The 25,009-nt window shown below is 37.6% G+C and overlaps 1 protein-coding gene across 3 annotated transcripts in view; it reads right to left on the minus strand.

Annotated features, from left to right (window-relative positions):
- Positions 1-3,972: 3,972 nt before the first annotated feature.
- Positions 3,973-25,009, minus strand: part of LOC126185180 (plasma membrane calcium-transporting ATPase 2) — a 391,073-nt gene continuing 370,036 nt past the window's right edge. The window contains exon 25 of one of the 3 annotated variants that reach the window (XM_049928035.1): positions 3,973-6,808. In XM_049928035.1, coding sequence (XP_049783992.1) covers positions 6,593-6,808 — 216 coding nt within the window. In that variant the 3' untranslated portion in view covers positions 3,973-6,592. The remainder of the gene's footprint in view (positions 6,809-25,009) is intronic. The other 2 variants (XM_049928036.1, XR_007536978.1) reach the window with 2 other exon arrangements.

The following is a 25,009-nucleotide window of genomic DNA, read 5'->3' on the forward strand; positions in this document are numbered from 1 at the left end:
ACAGCCAACAGTGGGCCAAATGGACCAGCAAGTTCAACTGCTAACACGTGTTTACAAAACTTGGGAGTATTTTTTTCCTTCTTTTATGTTTCAATGGATTCAGAATTAATTGCATAACAGAGACCCTTACAGATACCCCATGAAGAGCACCATTCATATTTGCCTAGAGCAATCTATATTCTGCATATCCTTTGACTCTCTTAATGACTAGATGATTTAACAGATAACCAAAATTAGGTATTTGAGTTTGTACATAGCCATACTGCAGGACATTTAAATTGGTACAATTATTCACTGCAATCGATAGTTTCACAACAGCCTTTGCCCAATACTGAACACTAGCATACAGTTTACTGGAGTAGTAAATATGTAGATCAAATTAATCTTAAGTGTATTAATTTCCCTTCTCACTTATGGTCATCCATTAAACTATGTATGTTACATATTAAGTACAATCTGGCAAAGCATACCATTCACTCTTGAAAATGTGCACTCAACATACAGAGAACAAAGTCTGCTAAATATACATATTTGCAAAGAGTTCCCAATATCTTTCTTTTCAGAGAGCAGGTACCCCATCAGCAAAGTTCTATTGTGAGCACAAAAAACCAGAAACTTATAATGCACTTGAGAAAAGTTGAAATACTTCTACATTAAGTTAAGGAATGAATCAGTTCTTTAATTACCCATTTCCTTTATCATTAAAGATTAGAACAACACATCACTGCATTAACTAAAATAGTGCTATACTGCACTCAATCAACAAATACATTTCATTTTGATATTACAGCTGAGTGAGCCTGAGAATTTGTCTCCTCATTTATTTCAGATACACACAAATCACAACAATCATCAGTGTTTATTACATTCCAAAACTTCGAAAAGGAAGATTTTGAATGCAAACAGAAAACATATAGAAAATCATGAAATTACTAAGAAACTTTTATTCCTGTACAGTTTAGGAAATTCGCGCATGAATGCACGCCTACACACACACACACACACACACACACACACACACACACACACACACAAAATTCAACATTGCTAAGACCAGCAGGATACTTTATATTGAAAATAAATAAATAAATAAATAAATAAATAAATAAATATTTCATACACATATATTAAATATTGTATATAAGTATTACAATACTATTTCTAATATTAATGTAGCTAGTAGTGATAGAGTTAAAAACTACAGGGCACACGGAAGTTGAGAGAACATTTCAGCAAGAAAGATGAGGGATAAATTTGAAATTGTAAATAGGTAACTAGATGGAGAACTGGTATCTAGTTAGGTTTCCCATTTTTACTCAACCACTCTTATTTGTGCGAAAATTTGGGGAGACAAACTTAGTACGTAAATTCCTATCAGTTTATGCAGTGACTATGTAAAATAGCAGCATTCACTATGTTTAATTTAACAATGAAATAAATAACTGAAAACTGAAACTAACTATTTTATGTAGAAATAATTAAGCTTTATTTTTTTAAAATAGAAGAAAAAAAGAAGAAAGGAGTTTAAAGAAATTATGCAAGTGCTTCAGATTCAGACTCAAATTTCACATTACACATACCTCCTTTCCCTTCCCCCCCCTCACACATTTTTAATATTCTCAATGGTAAATACAACACTAATTACACAAGATTTGTGCATATGTTAAACAGTTGATTACTAGGAACTGCAAAGAATATGACGCATGTGCCATGAAGATATGCCACACATTTGTATTTCTCAAGTCTGTCACAACAATAACAACAACAACAACAACAACAACAATAACAACAGTAATAATATTAGTGCCTGTGACATAACAGATGTGTCATATACCCTTATGGACACAAAAATCTGGTCATTATTGGTAGATGAGTAAAAAAATATTAATAATAAAAAGAATCAAATGAGAGACAGACAGGAATGTAGACAAGAGAAATAAATTAGAAATAGTTCCACTATTATCACCTTTATGGTTGTTCAGTTCATAGTAGTAAGTGTCTGACCCTGATTGAATCTCTTTGGGATACCAGTGAGATATAGTCACTCCGGTACAGAAGTAGACCCATCTTCCCCGTCCACATACCCCACAAATTTAATTTGACATCTGGTTCCAACAAAAACAGTTTTCACTTTAGAATCTCTGAAGTGAATATTAAAACTGCTTTCATTTCAACAGAGTAATAATTCTGAAACTCTATGTAAATACCATACACCTAGAGTGTATTACATATGTTTCGTTTACAATCTGTCTAGTGTTGCTCAATTTGAGTTAAAAGTACTTTCAGTAGAACTTTTATTTCAGGTGAAAGCTGTATTGGAGCATGAGAATTTAAAATTTTGAAATTATGAGATCTCTGTGGGCAATCACTATCTTACTTGTGACAAATAAATCATATCAAAATTAAATACTAATAAACAAGTATTTACAAAAACAATAAAATTAATTGTTCTTACACATTAATACACCCACAAATATGTCAGTTTAAGAGCTCTATAAGAGTTCTTTCCCAAATAAATATTGATCTCATCTAAGTAAGGGAATACTAACTCCTTTGAAGTTTTTGGCATTAACATATCTTTATACACTCACATTATTGCTGAATTGGTACGGCAACCACAGAAAAGAATTGTTTCAAAAAAATAAGTGGGGTCTGTGAAATGCCACTTGTGGAGAAAATTATGAAAAGTTTATTAGTTACAGGTAAACTAGCCCAACTTTCCTTAAATGAAATAATGGCACACATGATATCTCTCAGCCGCATGAGTTTTATACGTACAGAAAATGTTGCAAGATTATAATAGTTTAAAATAACCTTACAAAATCAATGCACTAGTTCCTTATCACTTTACTGAAACAAATATTTCAGCCCTATACTGTCCCCTCAATTCTGTAACAGAACTCTCAATAAAGCCATCTAAGAGAGACCCTGAGATCTGTAGACACTTCTTGTATAACATTTTACAAGAGACCATTAACGACAATATGCAGAGAGGCTGCTTGCTTATTTCATATTCAATACACGGAATGTGTATTTAGAGAGTGTACACTATCCAAAATATCATGAGTAAGTAAGTGAAAGTGTGTATGTGCACACATGCATGTGATCAAGTGTGGTGCGTGTGACACACACACACACACACACACACACACACACACACACACACACACACAGTTACAAAGAGAGAGAGAGAGAGAGAGAGAGAGAGAGAGAGAGAGAGAGAGAGAGAGAGATAGATATGAGGATAAGGGAGAGGGTGAAATAAATATGGTGACTGGGGACAGTGGAGAGAAAGACACAGTTGGGGGAGAGTTTATGTGAGGGGAGAGGGTTGAATAATAGGAGAGAGGGTGAGAAGGGGAGTAATGGAGAGAGGGATCGAGATGGGGAGTAGGGAGTAGGGAGTAGGGGGAAAGGGATCGAGATGGGGAGTAGGGAGTAGGGGGAAAGGGATTGAGATGGGGAGTAGGGAGTAGGGGGGGGGAGAGGGATCGAGGTAGGGAGTAGGGGGGGGAGAGGGATCGAGGTAGGGAGTAGGGGGGGGAGAGGGATCGAGGTAGGGAGTAGGGGGGGGGAGAGGGATCGAGGTAGGGAGTAGGGGGGGGGAGAGGGATCGAGGTAGGGAGTAGGGGGGGGGAGAGGGATCGAGGTAGGGAGTAGGGGGGGAGAGGGATCGAGGTAGGGAGTAGGGGGGGAGAGGGATCGAGGTAGGGAGTAAGTGGGGGAGAGGGCTCGAGGTAGGGAGTAGGGGGGCAGAGGGATCGAGGTAGGGAGTAGGGGGGGGGGAGGGATCGAGGTAGGGAGTAGGGGGGGAGAGGGATCGAGGTAGGGAGTAGGGGGGGAGAGGGATCGAGGTAGGGAGTAGGGGGGGAGAGGGATTGAGGTAGGGAGTAGGGAGTAGGGAGTAGGGGGGGGAGAGGGATCGAGGTAGGGAGTAGGGGGGGTCCAGATGGGGAATAGGGGGGGACAGGGTGTCAAATGGGGAGAAAGTGTCAGTCAGGGAGGAGGGGGTGATATGAGCAGACAGGTGACAAGGGGCAAAATGTGGGAGATTGCAGATGGGGGAGGGGGGGCATGTGTAGGAGTGGGTAGAGAAGAGGGGGGGGAGAAAATTGTGGGAGGGGCAGTCTGTAGTGTGGGAGGGGGGCTCTGTAGTGTGGGAGGGAGGGTCTGTAGTGTGGGAGGCAGCTGAGGAGTAGTGTGGGAGGGGGCAATGTGTGGGGAGGGGTGTGATGTGTGGGGAGGGGTGTGATGTGTGGGGAGGGGTGTGATGTGTGGGGAGGGGTGTGATGTGTGGGGAGGGGTGTGATGTGTGGGGAGGGGTGTGATGTGTGGGGAGGGGTGTGATGTGTGGGGAGGGGTGTGATGTGTGGGGAGGGGTGTGATGTGTGGGGATGACACAGGGTGAGAGGAGGTGACACGGGGGTAGAGGGGGAGATGGGGCAACATGGGGAGCACACTGTTAATATGCAAACCAAATAAATATTGTACTGAATTACAGTATAGGCTTAAGGCACATAATACTTCACATTGTGTCTAGATGTTACAGTCACTCTCGGATTCAAATTAGAAAATTACTACCAGTTGTTTACTACAAGGACCTTATAAATGAGGGGAATGGAGGAAAATACTGTATGTAGTACTGTGTGCCTCAGTAACTGGTTTATTTTTAGTTGCATTTCTACTATTTAAAGGAACTGCAAATCTTTTGCAGCCCACTGTTAAACTGCTGTAAGTACATTCTTGTCTGCATCACAGACAACCTTCACTTTATTGTACAATATTCTTTTAAAAGGAACAAGAAATTTCATCTCCATTTTGAGTTATTGCATGGGTATTGTGTATCTTTAGTTTCATTAAACTGATGCTGCACATTCTGCTCCATCCTGGTATTTACTTCAATATTAGGGATTTAAAAATATTGCATGGAAATAAAATAATTATTTATATAAGTGAAATTAAATTTATGCTGCACTTTCTTGATTGTATACCCATGTATTTACTCAATATGGAAACAAAAGCTTTCCCCCCACAAAAGACATTACAGAGAGTACTAAAAACAATAGTGTACTTTATGTACTTACTCCCATTTCATATAAACATTTCGTTTCTGATGCAAAAATTTTAGATGAACTGCCAACATTTGATAACTCTTTGATTAGCTGAACAGTGGTCTCTGTTCTTTTAAACAGTAAGTAGCCTTCTCTTAGGTCATTACTGTTGTACAAATATATCTGTGTATGCACACATTTATTATAGCTATTTTAAACTGCATCATCTAGAAAATATTTATTTTACAGGCTGAAAAGTTGTCTGCATGTAAATTCATGGAACTAACTAGGTAAGAGAAAGAAGTGATCCTACAGCTCAGATAATCCAACCTCCTAAACAGAGCCACCTGTAACCCTGCATAAATTCACCCAAAATAAATATCTGAATGCACATTTTCTGTAACAAGACAAGCTCCATAGCAATTTCACTAGGGCAGGCAACTAGACATTGCATGACATCCCAGTCTAAAACTTCATACTCCAAAGTGCACTTCAAATTTGCAATTTCTTGAACTTCACTGACAGCTTCATGCACCATCTGATACTGTAATTGAGAGCACAAAGTAATGGCAGGTCAAATGAATGTCATTTCAATCCTCCCAATAGTCTTATGCAGTGCTCTTGCAAGTGCAGTTGCACTTTCCTTGGAGAAAGTTTTAAATGCAGCACTGACAACTGCTAGCAAATGATACACACATCTAAGCCAGTAACAGCTCTTTCAGTGTGATCACACTTGTCAAGCTATTGTACAAGACTGTGAACATCAGTTTCATTTTAATGGACCTAATTCATAGAATGTCAGATTTCACTTTAGATTAGGCAAATATACAAAACAAAAATTAAAATTAAAATTTTTGATGCAGTGTAGTTATCACCTTTTGCTTCCTCATCTAATACACTTGGTGTTTCTTCAAAAAGTTTCAAAATCAAGTGTTTTCAATATAATTACATAACAACAACAACAGTTTGTGCTCACCTACTCTCTTTCCTGGCTGTAACACTATCATCACACGCAAATCAAAGCACTGTTGTCTCAAAGATGAAACACAGATTAGCAGAAAGTAAAAGAGTAATAAAAACTGTCTTTTGGAACTGTCCACTGCAGCAAATGTTTCATCACTTTTCTTTTGACTACACACACACACACACACACACACACACACACACACACACACACACAAAACTCGGTGACACACCAGGGTGAGGGCGTAAAAGTTCAGTAGTTACTTTGAGCTGGGAATACAAAATAAATTAAAAAGATCCGAACACACATGGAGAAAAACAAGCAGGAATCATCATCCTGCATTATCTGTATCAGTAAGTGAACATATATTTAAAGAAAATTATGGTAAAAATGATACCACTTCACTGATTCCTTGCTTTCCCCCCCCCCCCTTCCTCCCTGCTGAAGTACACACATCTCAGTTACAGATGAGAAATGTGCAGCACACTGCACCTCGACGTAACAGAACACAGGCAACTTTAACACCTCTCTTCATTCTGCTGCAGACACGCGATTGCACACACAGACACTGAGCTGACTAAACTGCAGTCTCGGTGTGACTGTGAGATGAAAGACGTTCCACATCAATTTCTGGGATTGCCAGTTCATCCATCACATTATCAGCATAGTCTATGGAGGATGTCTGAGAAAGCCGCTTGCTAAGTGATGACTGCTTCCGCAGAACTTCAGCCAATGTGGGGTTGTCACTGTATCGAGCATCTAGGCCCTGACGGAAAGCGTTAACCACTCTTATCTGTAATAATTTGTAAAAAGGTTTACTAATTAGTGCACTGTTGTTAATCACATTTAAAATATAAATTATGTTTATTCAAAAAGAAAGCATAAAAAAAGACTGGTCTTACTATGGTTTTAAACAGTAGTAATTTATGAACTCAGAGTAGTCCGTGTCAGACATTGACCATCCAACTAAAACAATTTTGTAATAAATTAAGATTCATGAAGTGTTGTCATTTTTAAAAACCCAAATTTTTAAAAATGATTCTATTATACTTGTGTACCATGCTTTGACAGTTAAGAAATAAAAAAAGTGTAAAATAAAATAAAAAATAAAACAGTCTGTGATTGTATAGTCAAACCAGTATGGGTGATTATTACCTTTAACATGCAGTCCAAGGGGTCCAGGTTATGTCAAAGCAAGCTTATTTGAAAATGTGCTAACGTTATGTAAGGAAGAAAGGTTAACATTTAATGGTCTGAAAAAATATACACAAAATGACAGCATGTCTTCTCCTACATAACTTCTTGTAAATTGACCATTTATGTGTGAGTGTTAAAATTAAGACAGCTAAACATGGGGTAACAGACTGATAATATTTAAGCAATTAATTTAGAGGTACTTCCTAACTAACCTCTTGAGTTTAGTTTCTTGGTGTGGTATCTGTAAAGAATATACAATCTGACAAATACCATATTGCATGCGAAGGCATGGATCAAACATATTATACAACAAAAGTTAACCAGGAGACACACACACACACACACACACACACACACACACACACACACACAATTATTGTTGCTATTTTCAAATGCATTTCAGGTAAATTGTTACAAAAAAAAAACTTACATTACCAGAGATGGTACAGTTGAGGTCACGGCAACTATAATTAAATGGAGCACAGTCTCACACAAAATCCTTGAAGACAGTCTTATAACTTTTGAAACATGCTAGTATTTATGTAGATATGGACATGCTACAAAATTTCAGACTATAAAAAATTTCAAACTTTACATGCAGAAACAAGCATAATTCATGAAATGCGATAAGTCCTACGCGCAAAATTCCATTATGTACTTCCACTATTTGCTACACATGGAGTCATTCAACACTGCAAACATATGTGACCATTTCAACTGGGTAATAGGAATATAAGCAAGCAACATAAAAATGCAGTATAACAATTTTACTCAGCACTGCAAATATCTGCTTCAATATTGGGGATGGGGGGGAGGGGAGGCACCATGCAAAATAAAATATAGTTGCTACAAACATTAATAAGAACAACTGATTTTCTGTAAGTTTTAACATCCCTCACCCCCCTCCCCTACCTGCCTCCCCCCACCCCCTACAAAAAAATAATTTAATTAAATAATAATTAATAAAAATGCAGCACAATAGCAATTGTGCAAAATTTGAAAATTAGTGATACTTTTACCATTCAATTTCCTTCTCAGCTGTCAAGCTGCTAACTACCACATCATCCTGGAAGTTTACCAAATACATTTGGTCACTGATGACACCAGCCACAAACACTTTCTCACAATATGAACACTTGCTAAATTTTGTGTTTTTGAATACACATTCACACAGTTTCAGAGGTACCACCACCACCACCACCACCACCACCACCACCACCACCACCACCACCCCCCACCATCATTAAAAATGTGCATTTATTTTAAATTATGACACTTCTCACACACACATGCACATACACATGTCTAATCTGTCCCTGCACAAAAATTAACTATAGAAACACATGGCAGATTATGAAACATATGAATATCACTGCTGCAGACCTAGAATGTTAAACATGGCCGTAAGATGTGACGTGTGATCATTATATGATCTCATATAACATCAAAAGAAATTATATCTGAAGATGCACACCAAAATTTCTGTGAATGTTAAGTGAATTATTTTGTCAGCTTGTTTAATAATAATAATAAGAAGGAACAGCAACAGCAGCAGCAGCAGCAACAACAACAACAAGAACAACAACAACGTGTCAGTTATGAAGGATGTATATTATTTACTTCAAACTTAGCAAGAAAGGAAGACTGGATTTAACATCCTGTCGACACTGAGGTCATTAGAGACAGAGCACAGGTTCAGGTTGTGTCAAAGCTGTGAAAGGAAATTGGCTGTGCCCTTTCAAAGGAACCATCCAAATCTGAATGGTCCACCAGAACAATGTGTTAGGATCCTTCATATCAGCTGAGGTAGGTGGGAGTGCTCTTTAAACACTGGCATCACTTTTGTTCTGATTGAGAATGTGTCATGTTTTCAACCTTTACAAAGTCAATTATGTCTTCTTTTACCGTACCCACATTTAAGCCCTCACATCTCATTGGCTTTGCATTTAATATGTTCTAAAATTCTCTCCTTCTCTGTACTTCTCATAGAAATTTGTCTTTTAATCCGAAGTTTGAAATTACTCCAAGGTATAGGATGCACCAGAAACAGCCGACAGTTTTGAAAAGAAAACATTTCACGGGAAAGCATAAATATTTATTTTTTAATAATGATAAATTCTCTCTTTTATAATGAATTAGCATGTATTTCTATTTCTTGAAAATAACATTTGGTAAGTGTCCACCATGCAGAATGACATGTTCATGTAGTCTGCCTGAAAGTGATAATGTAACTCACAGCAACAGGTCATCTGGAATTTACCACATGCACTCAAAAATTCAGTCTTTTAACTCATCAATACTGGTTGTGTGTTGCTTAAAACTTATGTTTAAGATAGTCCCACAAAAATTAAACAGATGCTGTCATGTCAGGTGAACAAGTGGACGAGTTGATGTATGCATAGTAAGAAATGATTCTGCCTGGAAACATTTCATTCCTCTCAAAAGACATTAGACACGCATTATGAGCTGCTGTTCCACTTTGTTGGGTCCTCACGTGATGAAGGGTATTGACCTGATGGTGCATAAATGTTTGCAACCTGATTGTTTAGCACTCAGAATGCACTGTTAAAGTAAGGCTCTCACTTTTTGATACAAACAGCAACAGAGTACTGCAACAAGAGACATTGCTTTGACCAAACCTGCATCAAAAGTTGCACTGTGAAAGACTGTCTTTATAAACCCTTCTACCACCACAATGCAGTGTTCCACAGACTGGCACTAAATCCGAACTGAACTCCAGAGGACAGTGCCAAACAAACAGTGTTACAGTGCCTGGTGATGGGTATCTTGTGCATGAAAGTTTAAAAACCATAAGGTGTTTCTGGTACACCTTTAGTTATTACTGCTGTAGTTCTCAGTATTTGCAATACAAAGTATGGAAGCAATTTTTCCTGTTATTTTATAATTCTTTTGTTGCTTCCAAATTCCTCATTATTTTCAGGGCTTTAATACCACTACTTTTATAAATACTCATTTCTGTTCTCTCTTTGTGTAGGTAGCAAAAAGCATTAATTTTAACCATGAATCTGAGGAAATGAATGAATCAAACATATACCACAAACAGCCAACACTAATTAATCAATTTCATTTGTAATACAAAGCTTACAATGACACACAATACATCTTGTTAATCTATAATTCAGAAACCTCTAAAAAGAAGACTGGGGTTCAAAGTCCTGTCAATGGCAATGTTCTCACTGACAGAGTCTACATTCAGATTGATCAAAGCTGGGACAGGTTTTTGGCTTTTTCCTTTTCAAAGTAACCATCTTGTCATTTTCAATTTATGGAAACTACAAAACACTTAATTCTGGATGTTCATACAGGGACCTGAAAACTGATCATCTCATCTGAGAGTTCCATGCATTTATCACTAAACCTGTTTGTTCAGCTCTACTATCTTGACAATTCACCCTCAATTCATCTTCTGCACACTGCAAAAATGTGTGAAACCTAACAATGAATGTAGTAGGAACAGCAGGAAGGAAACACATTTTCTGTATATCTGATCAGTGGCTTTAACATAAGGAACAATACCAAATTAAATAAATATTCCATAAAGGCTGGATATTTTGTTGCTACTCCTATTACTTCCTTTTTATTGACAATGAATATTAACATAAAACATGTGAAAGCAGTGAGACAAACAGCTTGCCAATAAAGTTCGCAAATGTTACTTGCTTTCATAGTTATCAAAAAGCACAACAAAAGCAGAGAGTTGTAAAAGAAATTCTGCTGTGCATACTGCAAGTGAAAGGTCTACTTTCAACTGGACCTCAGTCACACAGGAAATTATTATTGGGGGGAGGGGGGGGGGGGGGGTTAAATTCACTCAGATCTCAATAAAACTGAAAAAATACCCTCACAGTAGTCAACCAGGCATATTCTCTACTGAAATCTAGCCTGAATGATCAATTTTGTTTTAACAATAAGTCAGTCATTTCCATCATAAACATGACCTTATTTTACTCATAAATTTGGAATGCAAACAGAAATTCTGTAGGCTTTTTTAAGAGTTAGCAAGATGGAGTCATATTCATAGTGGTTTAAAAAGCATCTGAATTCACTGATTCTATAGCTGTTATTGAAAACACTAACAAACTGCAGCTCTTCACAGCAGTGTTATTAATATGCTTCTCATGAACTGAAACTTCATCTGCAATTTCAAAGAACATGAGTTTAGTTTAAAGAAAAATATGTACTAAAAATTATAGCTGTCAGTTGCTTCTGTCACTATTAAAAAGATCACATGACATGTACATTAAATATTTGAAACTGTTACTATGTCACACATTCTCTCTCTCTCTCTCTCTCTCTCTCTCTCTCTCTTTATCTCCCTCCCCCCCCCCCTCCTCCCTCCACCAATACAAGGCACAAAAATGTAACTTACCAACACAACAGCTTGCTGACAAGGTATTTTCCAAAGGATTCATTCTTAGTTCTTCATAGCAGAAAGCACTGCAGGTTTGTCAGTAGCTTTAGAATTTCCAGGAGTATAGGAGACAGAGTTAGAAGTGCAACAGCATGGGTGAATGTGGAGTAAACAAAACAAAATAAGACATAACTCATATTAAATTATGATGCTACATTATGTTAAAAAAAAAAAAATTAAAGCAATGGGTAGCTAATTGCCACACAAAGTGAAGCCCCCAAGAAATTCAAGGAAATCAGGATAGATAGAAATAAATATGTAAAAACAATAATGAACAAGAACAAAATATACAACAATATCTCTCTCTCTCTCTCTCTCTCTCTCTCTCTCCCTCTCTCTCTCATATGCTCACACACATTTCTGTGAAACTTGAACTGAGAATTAACTGGGAAGCACTAATTAGAAACACAGTAAGTGATAATTCACTGCATAAAAGTCTTTATACTGGATCATCTGAATAGTTTTGTTGTGGACATCACAAAACTACAGAGAGTTTTCTCCATCATATTATTTTTATGAATTAAAAAAAAAACTTAATTCATGAAATCAAACAATGGGAAATCTGGGATGGAGTAAAAAATATGATGTAAGACAAGATTGCTGCTCACCACACAGACGAGGCATTGAGTAGCAAACAGGCACATTTAAAAATGTGTGTCTGCTGCTCTATGCCTCCTCTACTTTGTGAAGTAACAATTTACACTGCATGACAAACAAAACTGAAGTACTCTGAAGACATTGGATGTTAAGGTAACTTCAGGTATGTACACACACCATCAGCGGGTGTGTAAATGATTAGAGTTGCCTATGATAGGTAGAGCAGCTACCAGATTGCATTAGTGTTGTTTGTGTTTAGTGTTGTTGCAGACCTGGTAGGGTATATAAGGGACATGAACAGTGTCAGATGTTTAATAATTACTGTGAAGGACACAGAGGTGGCATGTACTCATGATTGAGTTATCAGAACCTAACAAGAGTTTGAAAAGGGTCTCATTGTGGGTCTCCATTTGGCTGCCTGGTCAAACTCTGTAATATCCAGATTTGCAGGGCATTCGGATGTGGACAGTGGCCCAATGCATGAGACTCTGAGGGCCGGCACACTCATCATCAAGTTCTGGTCAACCACATCTGACTGACATGGGAGGACTGCCATATTGTGCAACAAGCCAATTGCAACCCATTCACCTCTGCACCTGCCACCTAAAAACAAGTGATGCATTCCCTACAACATTCTGTGTCATTCCACACATTAGTCAGACTTGCAGCAGCCAGATTAGGGAATTACTGTTCCACATGAAGGCTGCTGTTAACACCACAACACAGGCAGCTGTGTTTGGAGTACTGTCATGACTGGATATCATAGACTGCTGACGTATGGTGTCACAATGTGTTCAGTGACGAATCATGGTTCTGCACAACTTTGGAAGTTCATTGTCAGAAAGTACGGTGTCAATTTAGGGATAGGTCCAGTTCCTCCAGTGTTTTAGAGACGCACAGCATTGTTGCTTCTGGTAATGTGGTGTGGGGAGCTGTTAGGTACGACTTCAGGTCTCAGCTGGCAGTGACTGAGGGAACTCTGATAGAACAATGGTACATCACGGACATCCTGGCCGGCCGAAGTGGCCGTGCGGTTAAAGGCGCTGCAGTCTGGAACCGCAAGACCGCTACGGTCGCAGGTTCGAATCCTGCCTCGGGCATGGATGTTTGTGATGTCCTTAGGTTAGTTAGGTTTAACTAGTTCTAAGTTCTCGGGGACTAATGACCTCAGCAGTTGAGTCCCATAGTGCTCAGAGCCATTTGAACCATTTTTGAACGGACATCCTGTATCCTCGTCTCTTACCTATCATAGGACAGTATTGTGGTGCCATTTTTCAACAGGACAACACTCATCTATATGTGTGTCTATGAACTGTATGAATAATGTTGAGCTACTCGTATGTCCAGAAAAATCTGCAGATCTGTCTCCCACATTATGTGTATGGGACCAGCCTGGATGTAAACTCCATCCAAATGCCAATATCTGGGATATCAGGGACTAGTTACAACAACTGTGGGCCTGCTTACCTTAGGAGATGATACAATGGTCACATGAAAACTTTCCCAACTGAATCGCTACATACATTCAGGCCAGTAGGTGTGCATCATCATACTGATAGGACAACTCACACTGCCAAGTTCTTTGTAACTTTGATTCGATTTTGTAATCGTTGAAGTAACCTCACATACTTTCTTGACCTGTGATGGTTTATTTCATTTTCTCATCCTCTTCTGGATGCTTCACTTTCTTTGACAGGCAGTGTATCTCAACTTATCTTGTTACTAGTTGATGAAAATTGTCCATACAAATAATGTATTTTAAATGGGTCAAATGTTACAAGTCTACAAACATACGATGATGTACACCACCACTATGGTGCAGTTTCATAGAACTGTCATCTCGAGTGTGTAGCTAATATAAAATTAGCAGCTATCTCTCTGTTTAAGGTTGATTCACCAAGAAAGGTCCACGTAGCTCTACTAAAAAAAAAAAAAAAAAACTACTGAAAATGAAAGATATCTTATCACTGTGGAATAAAAGTGAATATGGAGCACAGCAAGATACTTAGACAAAATATTTCTGCAAATATACAGTATTTACAGAGGCATAAACCAGTGGACTTACTAACAACTGTATAACACTTTCTGAGAGTAATGCAATATAGTGTATTCAGAGAATAGAAGAAGGAACTAAGACTGGAGGATACAACTTAACAACCCATCTAAGATAATAGCTCCAAAGGAATGATGATACACAATGGAATAATGGGTGAAGGTTGACTACAACATATTTGCATTCAACCTTATGGGATGGAGATGAAAATTTTAAGCCAGATATGAACCATCCATTTGTGTATAACATAAAGACTTATGAATGCTTTTCTGAGACAGTGATATCACAGTGTGCTCATACCTGTAATTCACCATCTTTGGACTTTGTCTAAACATTGCATATGTGGAAGAGAAATATGCTAACAAGTGAGGGACATTTGATATACAGTGCCCAGGGAGATTTTTTGAGTATCAATCCCTTCTTTGCCTGAATGACAGAGTTGTTGTACTAAAAATAATACGAAAATGCTTGTATTAGTTATAAATCAAACACAATAATGAATCACTGATAATGATGCAGCTAGTAACATAAGAATAATGGGAGGTGTGGAGGGGGGATTAAAATAATGTACTTGGCTCTCAGAACAGATGGTCTGTGACCTGAAAACAATCGCAACTTTTGAAAGGACTACTATTGCTGTTTCTCTGTGCAAAGTCATTTTACTATAAAGGACTACTATTGCTGTTTCTCTGTGCAAAGTCATTTTACTATATACTTGTTGGTATGTGTACTCCAAAAGAAATGAGTAGGAAAATATTAGAAACAGCAACAGTGTGTGCAGTAACAATAAAATAACATAACTGGAAATATAAGTTATGGATTTAAATACATTCATGCACCAAAGCAATTGCAATATTCTGTTATTACTGCCTTATAAGACATTACCAGTGATCAGCACTTTTTGACAGCTAGGACATGAATTTCCTGTTGATTGTGGTGCTAGTTCTATTGCTACCAGTTGCTGCTCTATACAAAATGAATGTACCAGACTTGAATTGGATATATCCACATACTGTTTCTGACAAGTTCACCATTCATCAGTGCACATGTCGACATTTATTATATATTACTTTTGTGACCACTGATGTGTAGAATAGTAATTCTGTAATAAATAGTAACTGTGGTGTGCCATATAGAGCCCTTAATTATATTCAGACTAAGTACCACTCTTGGTACCTGGCTCACCCACATTTTCTTCCTTTGCATCTTATACTGTTAGTTCCCATTGCTGAAACTGGTAAGTTATAAGTACTGTGGCTCACTCGAGTATAAAAGATGTGACTCCTAAAGGCATTCATGCTATATGAAACAACTCCACTTTAGGAATTTACAATTTTACTTATACTCACACTCTCAAGTATTTTTATGAACTACCATGCAAAATTACTGAGAAATAATGTCAGTGGAAGTAAAGAAACACCATATGTTTCACTAAAAAAGGTATCACAGAAAAAATTGTTATTTGCTGATCTGTTTCAGAATATCAATGGGCTCTAATTAAGACCTTTGAAACTCTAAGCATATATAAAATCAGTACTGTGAGCCACTCTATCTTGAAAATAATTGGGATAATCACCACATGCGACTCATCCTACATCTGAATGTGGCCAACAGCTAACTAATATCACATTTCCAGTCCTTTATCGTCCCATCAATGACTTCAGAAAACCTAGTGACACTGTGCCTCTTTTGTTAACACCAGCAGTGTGGATGGTCTTCAGCTCCCAATTCAATTTGGACAAATAAATACCATACTGTCCTCTCAACTCTGTGTCTGTTGATTTCAACATAACACTCTAAATTTGCTTCGAGCATGGTACCCTCCTGATTGTTTCAGACAATTGCCACTAATCTTCATCAATCACCATACATAACTATATTATTCAACTATTGTGTTGTCCATTATAAATGATAATTCACTTTCTACTCCACTGAAGTATTTGTTAAGAGAACCAGCTGATGTACCTACTTTTTTTGAGAAAGCCTGCATTTACATAAAGAATCCATCAAAGAGGATAATGTACAAGGGTTGGAACTTTAATAGTGGCAACTATTTATTTACAGCTTTTACAAAATAGATACGTGTTTCAAAGTTTTACTGACCTTCAAAGTAGTCAGCAGCATTGTGTATTACACCCTTCCCAGCGATGTGAAAGTCATAGGATACTCTTAGCAGTGCCAGTTGTGTTGACAGTTCGAGCGGTGCGGTCTATACCCCGACGAATTTGTAGCAGTTCTGAAGCGAACGCCATTAAGTGTTTCCTTCAGTTTAGAAACTGAGTTGAACTCATGAGGGCTTAAGTCAGAGGAGTGCAGTAAGTGGTGTAACACTTAGCAGCCTCATTAGTCACACTAATAAGTAACAGCTTGCACTGTACATGCTTGAGCGTTGTCCTGCAAAATGATGGTAAAGTCCTGCAGAAAGTGTCATCACTTCCGTCTCTAAACTGGTTGTAGGTTGTGATCCAAAAATGAGCAGCATAGAGACAGAAGCAATGACACGTTCTGCAGGACCTGACCATCATTTTGCAGGACAATGCTCAAGCATGTACAGCGCAAGCTGTTATTGATTTGTTTGACTGGTGGGGCTGCTAAGTGCTACATTGCTGGCAACAGGTTATACACAATGATGGTGACTACTTTGAAGGTCAGTAAAACTTTGAAACATGTATCTATTTTGTATGAGCTGTAAATAAATAGTTGCCTCTATTAAAGTTCCAACCCTCGTATATACTATTAAGAATACAACACATTACATAAAATCTGATTTCTGCACTTCTTCGATGCAGTAACGTAGTCTGTGAATTAAACATTGTAAAAGTATCTTGTGCAATTCAGTGGATATGTATTCACCCATGTGACAACTCTGCTATTAATTTCTAGATGGAAACTGTTTCAGATTTGTGACTTCCCACAGTGATAATTTTACTTAATATCATAGAATGAAAGTTAGCAACCTCTCCTTCTGAAAGGATATATTATTTATTTTTGTTTTTTATGACGTTTTCTACATCTTGAGGATCTCCTCACTATGTATTAAAAAAAAAAAAATACTAATCTACATCGGAGCAGTACCCATAGACACAGACATTTTGTAATGCCTGCTGCACAACTTTGGGAATGTTTCATCTATGTGACAATGACTGGTACATATGTTCAGCCAAAACCCTTATGCTCATATTGTATTGCCACATACTAATAATTATCTTCACTGAACATTTACAAGCAATTAACACAATACTACCAAATCACAAGCCAGCCAGTCACTATCCATTACTTTAGTTTCGTTTGTGCACATGCAATTAATGTAGAAGCAAGTTGACTACACATGATGAATATAAGGGTAATGGAAACAATTCCAGTAGTACCTTTTGTAGCTTCATCATAGCACACTTTATTTAAGACTACTTTCTGATTTTCTCACAATTAGCTCCATCATGAGCTCACTAAATACTTTGAAAGAAATTGAGATTTTGTATCAATTACACTCCTTAGTACTAGTCAACTGTAAGAACAATATATTGTTATCAAACTAAACCTGCAGTCTCTGACCTTACAAAAATGTGTGTATGTTCTTCCACTGGCTACTCATGAAGATTTACCACAACTTGCCTTCCACTAATTCATGATCATATTGATGGCATATTTTCTTGTTTCTCACGAAGTTCACAGTTAAGTTTTGTTCACAATGTTTTGATGACTAATTTAGACTGGTTGGTGTACGGTGCCAACCTCCATTCAAGCAGCACTAGCAGTGTATTCAGTTTGTGTATTTTATTACAAGCTAAGTAGAGGCAAGTCACTTATTTGGCTTTGTCTGTGTACTTCCACAGTTTAATTTTTAATTGTGCACATGTATTTTGGCAATGTGCATCACTGATGGGAGTGGGGGGGGGGGGAGGAGGAGGAGGAGGAGGAGGAGGAGGAGGAGAGATCCAAGGAATGTCCAGTATGTCCTAAGTAGATTCCAAATGGTACACAGAACTGAGGTTGGGCTCTCAGCCAGGGTCGAGTGGGCGATCATTTCAAGATGTGGCAGGCAGCAAAAGACATCCTGGGACACAGAGCAGAAGGCCTTACCAATTTGTCTAACAAACATGTTTGTAGCACTAACTGTGACTGATAATGATACTAAACCAGCTGCATCTGTTTGCCCTATTTCAGACGATGCTACATCTGGACATTCACAGAAGGCAGAATTGTTGGTGGTTGGGAGCTCCAATGTTAAGCAACTAATAGGGCCACTTATGGATATGGCTGCCAAGAAGGGTAAGTATTAAATAAAATTTGTTAACTTTCAGTTACACAATAAATCATAAAAATGTACAAGTTGTCAATTCAACTAAATACCTGGAGATTACAATTATGATCAACTTAAACTGGACCCATAACATAAAATATCTTATGGGGAAGGTGAACCAAAAACAACACTTTATGGGAAGAACACTTAGAAGATGTGACAAATCTAGTAGAGAGACTGTCTATGCTACACTTGTCCATCTTCTACTGGAGTATTACCATACAGTATGCAATCTTTACCAGATAGGATCATAGAGGGCATAAAAGAAGTTCGAAGAAGGGCAGCTTGTCTTGGGTTATCGCTATGGGAAGCATCACAAATATGGTATGAGAGTCAGAGTGGCACTCACTGAAACAATGGCTTTTTCATTGCAACAAGATTCTTCCATAAAATTGCAATTACAACATACCAAAATATTTTTTTCATTCCCACCTATTTACAGAGCAATGACCATAATGATGAAGTACGAGAAATCAGAGTTTGCACAGATTGGTTTAGGTGTTCATTTTCCCCATGTGCCATTTGAGAGTGGAACGGTAGCGAAATAGTCTGAGTGGTGGTTCCATGAAGCGACTCTGTCAAACACTTAAGAATGAACGGCATAGTAATCGTGTAGGCCTAGAATACAGGTAGTGGGCATACACAAGCTTACTGTTAGCAATTATTTAAGAAGACTACAAGTCAATCATCCAAATATGGAATTGGAACTCCCAATAACTCCTTGTTCAACAAATTAAACAGTAGAAGCCACAGTGGTTGACTGGCACATGCCCTCATAAAAAATGAAGTTACCCATGTGTGACACAGATATAAAGAAAATAACTATTGTCCATAAAGAAATGTTAATGGAACGTCACAAGCTGACCACTTCTACCTAGCTGCAAACCAAATGTGAGAGAGTCATCTTACATTACTGGAAAAAAAAAAAAAAAAAAACAAACAAAAATGGAAGTGAATCTACAACTGTACAGTAACATCACATTCTTTTACATTCCTAAATACATTCACTCCCAAAATTATCTTGCACAAAGAAAGAGAGAAATAGAGGGCCTTATATTCTACTGGATGCACTGTACCATTGTTATTAGTGTGTGATTACAATATCAGAACAAATGAATAGTTCATTATGCAGAATTTCTCCAGCGACTTGTTTAGTTACCTCAATCTTTAAGAAAAGGTGTACACTAAGTGGGCATTAAGTCAAAAGTTCCAAAATTTTAATACCTTACACAGTGAAATGTTTAGTCCTCATTTTATAAAAATGTATGATGCACTGTGAGAACACTTGGGTGCCACCTTGATTGGTTCCATAAATGTTCAACAGGTAAAATATCAAACAATTTGGTAGGCAGGAGAAATGTAGCTATCTGAGGAGGAATTCAGGTCACACCATTGCCATTTGGAGTTGCAAGTTTTTCTGTTGCAAAATCTCTCCTACAAACCTTTACCTGAGAGCCAGCATATGCAATAAGACTGCTTGTACATAGTGATGCAGTGTCACCATGTGATGCAAACAATTACTTTATAGGCTCGTTCATTGATAAGAGGTGTGAGGCAGGATGAAAGGTAAGTGAGAAGGTGGGCAGAGGTAATCCCATAACAGAAGAATTGAGGGGGTTACAATGATGCATACATATAGGCCCATATCCAGTTTATGTGCTAAAATTGAACCAATCTTCAAATAACTTATGGGTTTGCTGCCGGGTGACGTCGTCGACCACCGCCGATATTTCGACAGGAGCACACGCTGCCATTCTCAAGGCAGTTGTCCCTTGATAATGGCAGGGTGTGCTCCTGTCGAAATATCGGCAGTAGTTGAGGACGTCACCCAGCAGCAAACCCGTAAGTTAGTTGAACATTCAATTCGCCAGGAAAAGTTAAGGCCTCACATTGAACCAATCTTCATCCCTAAAAAGATAATCTGGTTCATTTTTGTTATAATATATTGCACATCCCTTCTTTGCAAAACTAAAATCTGTCACTACAGTGATGGCTTGTCAATGGCAGGACAAATAATCAATATGCAAACACCAAACACCCCACTAGAAGTGTGGACAATGGTCCAAGTACGCAGTGGGTTGATCAAACAATACTGCAACTTACTTTGGGACTGAGAGTGACTCTCATGTTTAATCTCTTGATCCTTCCATTTCATCCAAACCTTTTGCCTTTGCTGCACAAGCAGTCTTTGGCTTCAGTAGCTATTATTTTGCCAATACAGGTATATATCTTTCTGTTGTGACATCAACTTCCTATCAAACTAATAGGATGCAGAATGTTGTGTTAAGGAACACAGGGAATTACTCAATGGAATGGCATCTTCAGAATTGGTAATTACTGTAAGTGTATCATAAGGATTGATATTGCATCTGCTCTTGTTATGTGAATGACCTGAATGAATGTGAATGACTTTCCATTACATATCTGAGACTCCGAAATAGCTCTTCCTGCTGACAATGCACATATTACAAACAAGCCTAACTGAGTAACTTCAGTGTGTGAAAAGTAAACATTTTCTTGAAAATTAGTAACTGGTTCTGTGCAAATAGATTATCACTGAATTTAAATAAACCACCACATGCTATTCAGTACTGCACACCACCTGACCATATCATTAGAAATAATGCATCACGGTATATGAATAAATGAAGCAGAATGTTCTAAATTCTCAGGTGTTCATGTTGATAAGAACTTTTAGTTAAAGTCACACATTACTGATCTTTAATGTCTTAGCTCTGCCACTTTTGTTATAAATAACTCATATTTTGGATATCAAAATGTAAAAAAAAGTTACTTAATTTTCCTATTTTCAGTCTCATAACATCATATTCTGGGGTAACTTATCACTGAGGAAAGAAGTGCTTGTTACACACAAACATATAAGAATGTGTTGTGTGTCCACTTTAGCTCCTAACAATTGGTCAGATTGACAACAGCCTCAGTACATTCACTCCTTTATGAAATTTGTTATCAGTCAATCATGGTTTGAAAACAACAGTAACATTCATAAATACAACAGTAGAAGAAGAAATGGTTCACACTATCCATTAAACACTCTTAGTGTAGCACAGAAAGGAGCGAGTTATTTGGCTGTAAAATCTCTGACCACACTCTGTAATTTGAAGAAATTAATTACTAGTAAAATTAACTTCAAACACAAATCGAAATCTCATTGGCTCGACAACTGATAACTCCTCTTACTCCATAGAACAATTTCCCAATGTGTAGGTTGTGATCCACAGAACCTGAAATCTACTGACTCACTCACGACCAGAAGTTTCCAATTTTCTTCTACAACACTTCACATTTAAACTTCAAGAGCTTTACCTACTGAGTCTGTATGTTGTGTATCTTTGAAGACTTCAGTTTAATAGTGATGAAGCAGTGCATGCGAATTCAAGCATTCTACAGTGACAGTATCAACAACCTGGTCTCTTGTTTGGAGAAACACATTCGTCACCAGGAAAACTACATTGAGAAATAAATATGTAAACATGCCGAATGAAGATGTAGAATATTAATAAAGTCTGTTTCATTTAACCCTAGATTAATAAATCCTCATAAAATTTACAACTGCAACTGGTATCTCCTCGCAGTTTCCACCATTCTGGACACTCGAGTGACACATGCTCTTGAGTACCTACATGGCAAATATTGTTTTTAACAATGGCTCCAGTAGTGCTCACACGGTTGCCATGTGATCCCAGTTAGTTGAATCATAGACAATTGCTTTTAGTGCGCTATCAGTTTTATCTAGACAATAAAGGATAGGATTTGGCTGTAAAGCAACCACTTTACTGTATCACAATTTTTGAAAACTGACACAAAACCATAGTGACTTTACTGAAAGTCTTAACACCTGGGGCAGAAGATTTTATTCACCATGTGGAATTTTGGCTGTTGTCGCTCAACTTCGAAAATTATATATCTACTATACTTAGCATATTTGATTTATCACTTACAATTTATCTTAGGTGAAATATCAAATACTCACAGTTAAAAGAATGTTAGTTTATATCACAATGGCCCACTCTGGTGCCAATCTCATCTTTTGTTACTGAAATTTGCACCATATGGATCTGGCTTAATTTCATTTTGACACTAACATACTGTGAGATTTGCTTGAAGATGCCGGTAAAGACACAGACCATGGAGAATTTAGTGATGAGGAAAATTTTCTTGAATACAATGTGTGTACAGATGACAGTTTAGTAGGTACAGGCTTTGAAGCAGCAAATGAGGAATGTGAATAAGAATCCTTGGGTGACTGTGCCAGACCAATCTAGATCTCACGATGTAATAATAGTGTGTTATGATTTAGAAAATCTACTTGCGTGCAAAAAATACTCTTGGCATTGTAACTAGCATAATAATTTGTAACTAGTGCATAGCACAAATAATGACTTCTTTCCAAATAACATTTTGAGCAGTAAAATTGCCATTATAGCGTGGCTGTAAAACAAGGCAGTTTGTACTTATTTTGTATGGAACCTAATAACTGTAAATCACTAGTGCATAACCAATTTATTATGACTTCCTCTGAATAAAATTTGTGATGTGTTAGTAACAAAGTAACATTTTCCCTCCTTTAGTGCCCTCGGGTTAAAAAAAGTTTTCAGTTTTCAAATAAAAATTTTGGAGCCCTTACTCTTGAGCACACCATTGCATCACAGTTCATGAAAGTAAAACATTTTCTGGGTATGCCTCCACAATTTTCGCATCATTTCCATATTATTTCTCTCTTTCATTAATTAATAGAGAGAGTAAGTGTACTTTCATTGCCACCTAATATGAGAGATCATTTCAACAGCTGCAACACCACATCCTCTACATCAGATGAAGTAGAGTCTTATATCGTAATGCACCCTGGTGCTGATGATATCTTAAAGTGATGGAGAAGACATGAAAAGAATCTACCAGGCCTAACTGCAATTGCAAGGCATATTTGATGTATCTGCAGTAAGTGCACCTTGTCGAGGGTGTTTTAGTAAAATTGGCATTAACACACTGCCATGGCCAGTTAACAGTAGAATGTGTCAGCCATCTGCTGCTGATCAACATTATCGTAAATTTTCTTCTCTTGTGAACAAGTAGAAAGTGTGGTAAGTTACTGCTGTGAATACATGTTTTTAGTTTGTTTCTTCACAAATATTTCAGTAATAGAATTTGTTTTATGTGTATGTAGTTTTCTATTAATGACAGGCAGAATAAATCTTATGTTTGGAACAGAATTATCTTTTTCGTGCAATTCTATTAGAATATCAAATTATTTTCCACCTGCTGTACAATGTTAACTGTGTCACATAAGGTTTCTTGGAAACATTTCCTCAGCGCAGAGCCACATTGAATTTGTGCCAGAAATGAGAGATGCGACATCAACACAGACTGGTCATGCTCGATTATTCACATATCCGGAGTCCGGACAACAGATGTCAGGTGAGTATGTGACCAAGCAGAGTCACTTGTGACCGGCAACAAGTGGCTGGGTCACCTCCTTCAGCAGGCAAATGGTAACCAGCAAACAGTGTTGTAGCAATCTAGTCTTTACTGCATGCATACAGAAATTATGTAGTATATGCTGGACAACACAACCTAACATCAGTGTCACTGTTATTAACATTCTGCAATAGGGCTGTAATGTATAACCAAACTTTAACACATTTTGTCTTACGGCATGCAGCTGCTGCATTATAATTACTGTTTGTTCCTCGATAAACGTTTGTATCTCTATCATTAAAGGGAATTACTACCATGTATTCCAAAATATCAACCAAATGACAGTATACATGTAGACTGAAGTAAATCAGCAGCAATCGCAATGCAGCTACTGCTTAGACGTTAGTTATTTAATGAAAATAAGAAGAAAAAATGAGGACACTATGGACTGAAACAAGAGCAGCTTCATGAAAGTAATTTAAGAATCACCTGGACTCTTCCATTACATAATTGGACACACAGTTTGAATATTAAAATTCAGCACAAGGAAACAGAAGTTCAAAGAACTATCTATTTCCCACATTATCATAAATGTCACATATACGGACTCTTTCTTTCACTGTTCTGTTTATGTTGCTTCTGACAGAAGTGGTATTACATATTTCACTTAGTACAAAGTTCCCATGCTGAAAGTAGTGAACACATTTACATACATCCTAGACACATAGGTAACCTACGACTCACACAAAGAAAACAAGCATGCAAGCACGAGAAGAACTGGACACTGATGATGAAATTAGATATGGGCAGTTTAATAGCTCTACTGTAATTTCACTTGCAACATGGGAATATTCACTTTTACGAAGAATTACCACCTCTAGTGTAGGAAGCTTCCATGTACAAGTAATGCTACAGTAAGTAGAAATAAGAAATTCCACGAGTAAATTAATGTTGTCATCTGAGACCCATCGAAATTAAC

Source organism: Schistocerca cancellata, chromosome 4 (assembly GCF_023864275.1).
Source record: "Schistocerca cancellata isolate TAMUIC-IGC-003103 chromosome 4, iqSchCanc2.1, whole genome shotgun sequence".
Taxonomy (NCBI): domain Eukaryota; kingdom Metazoa; phylum Arthropoda; class Insecta; order Orthoptera; family Acrididae; genus Schistocerca; species Schistocerca cancellata.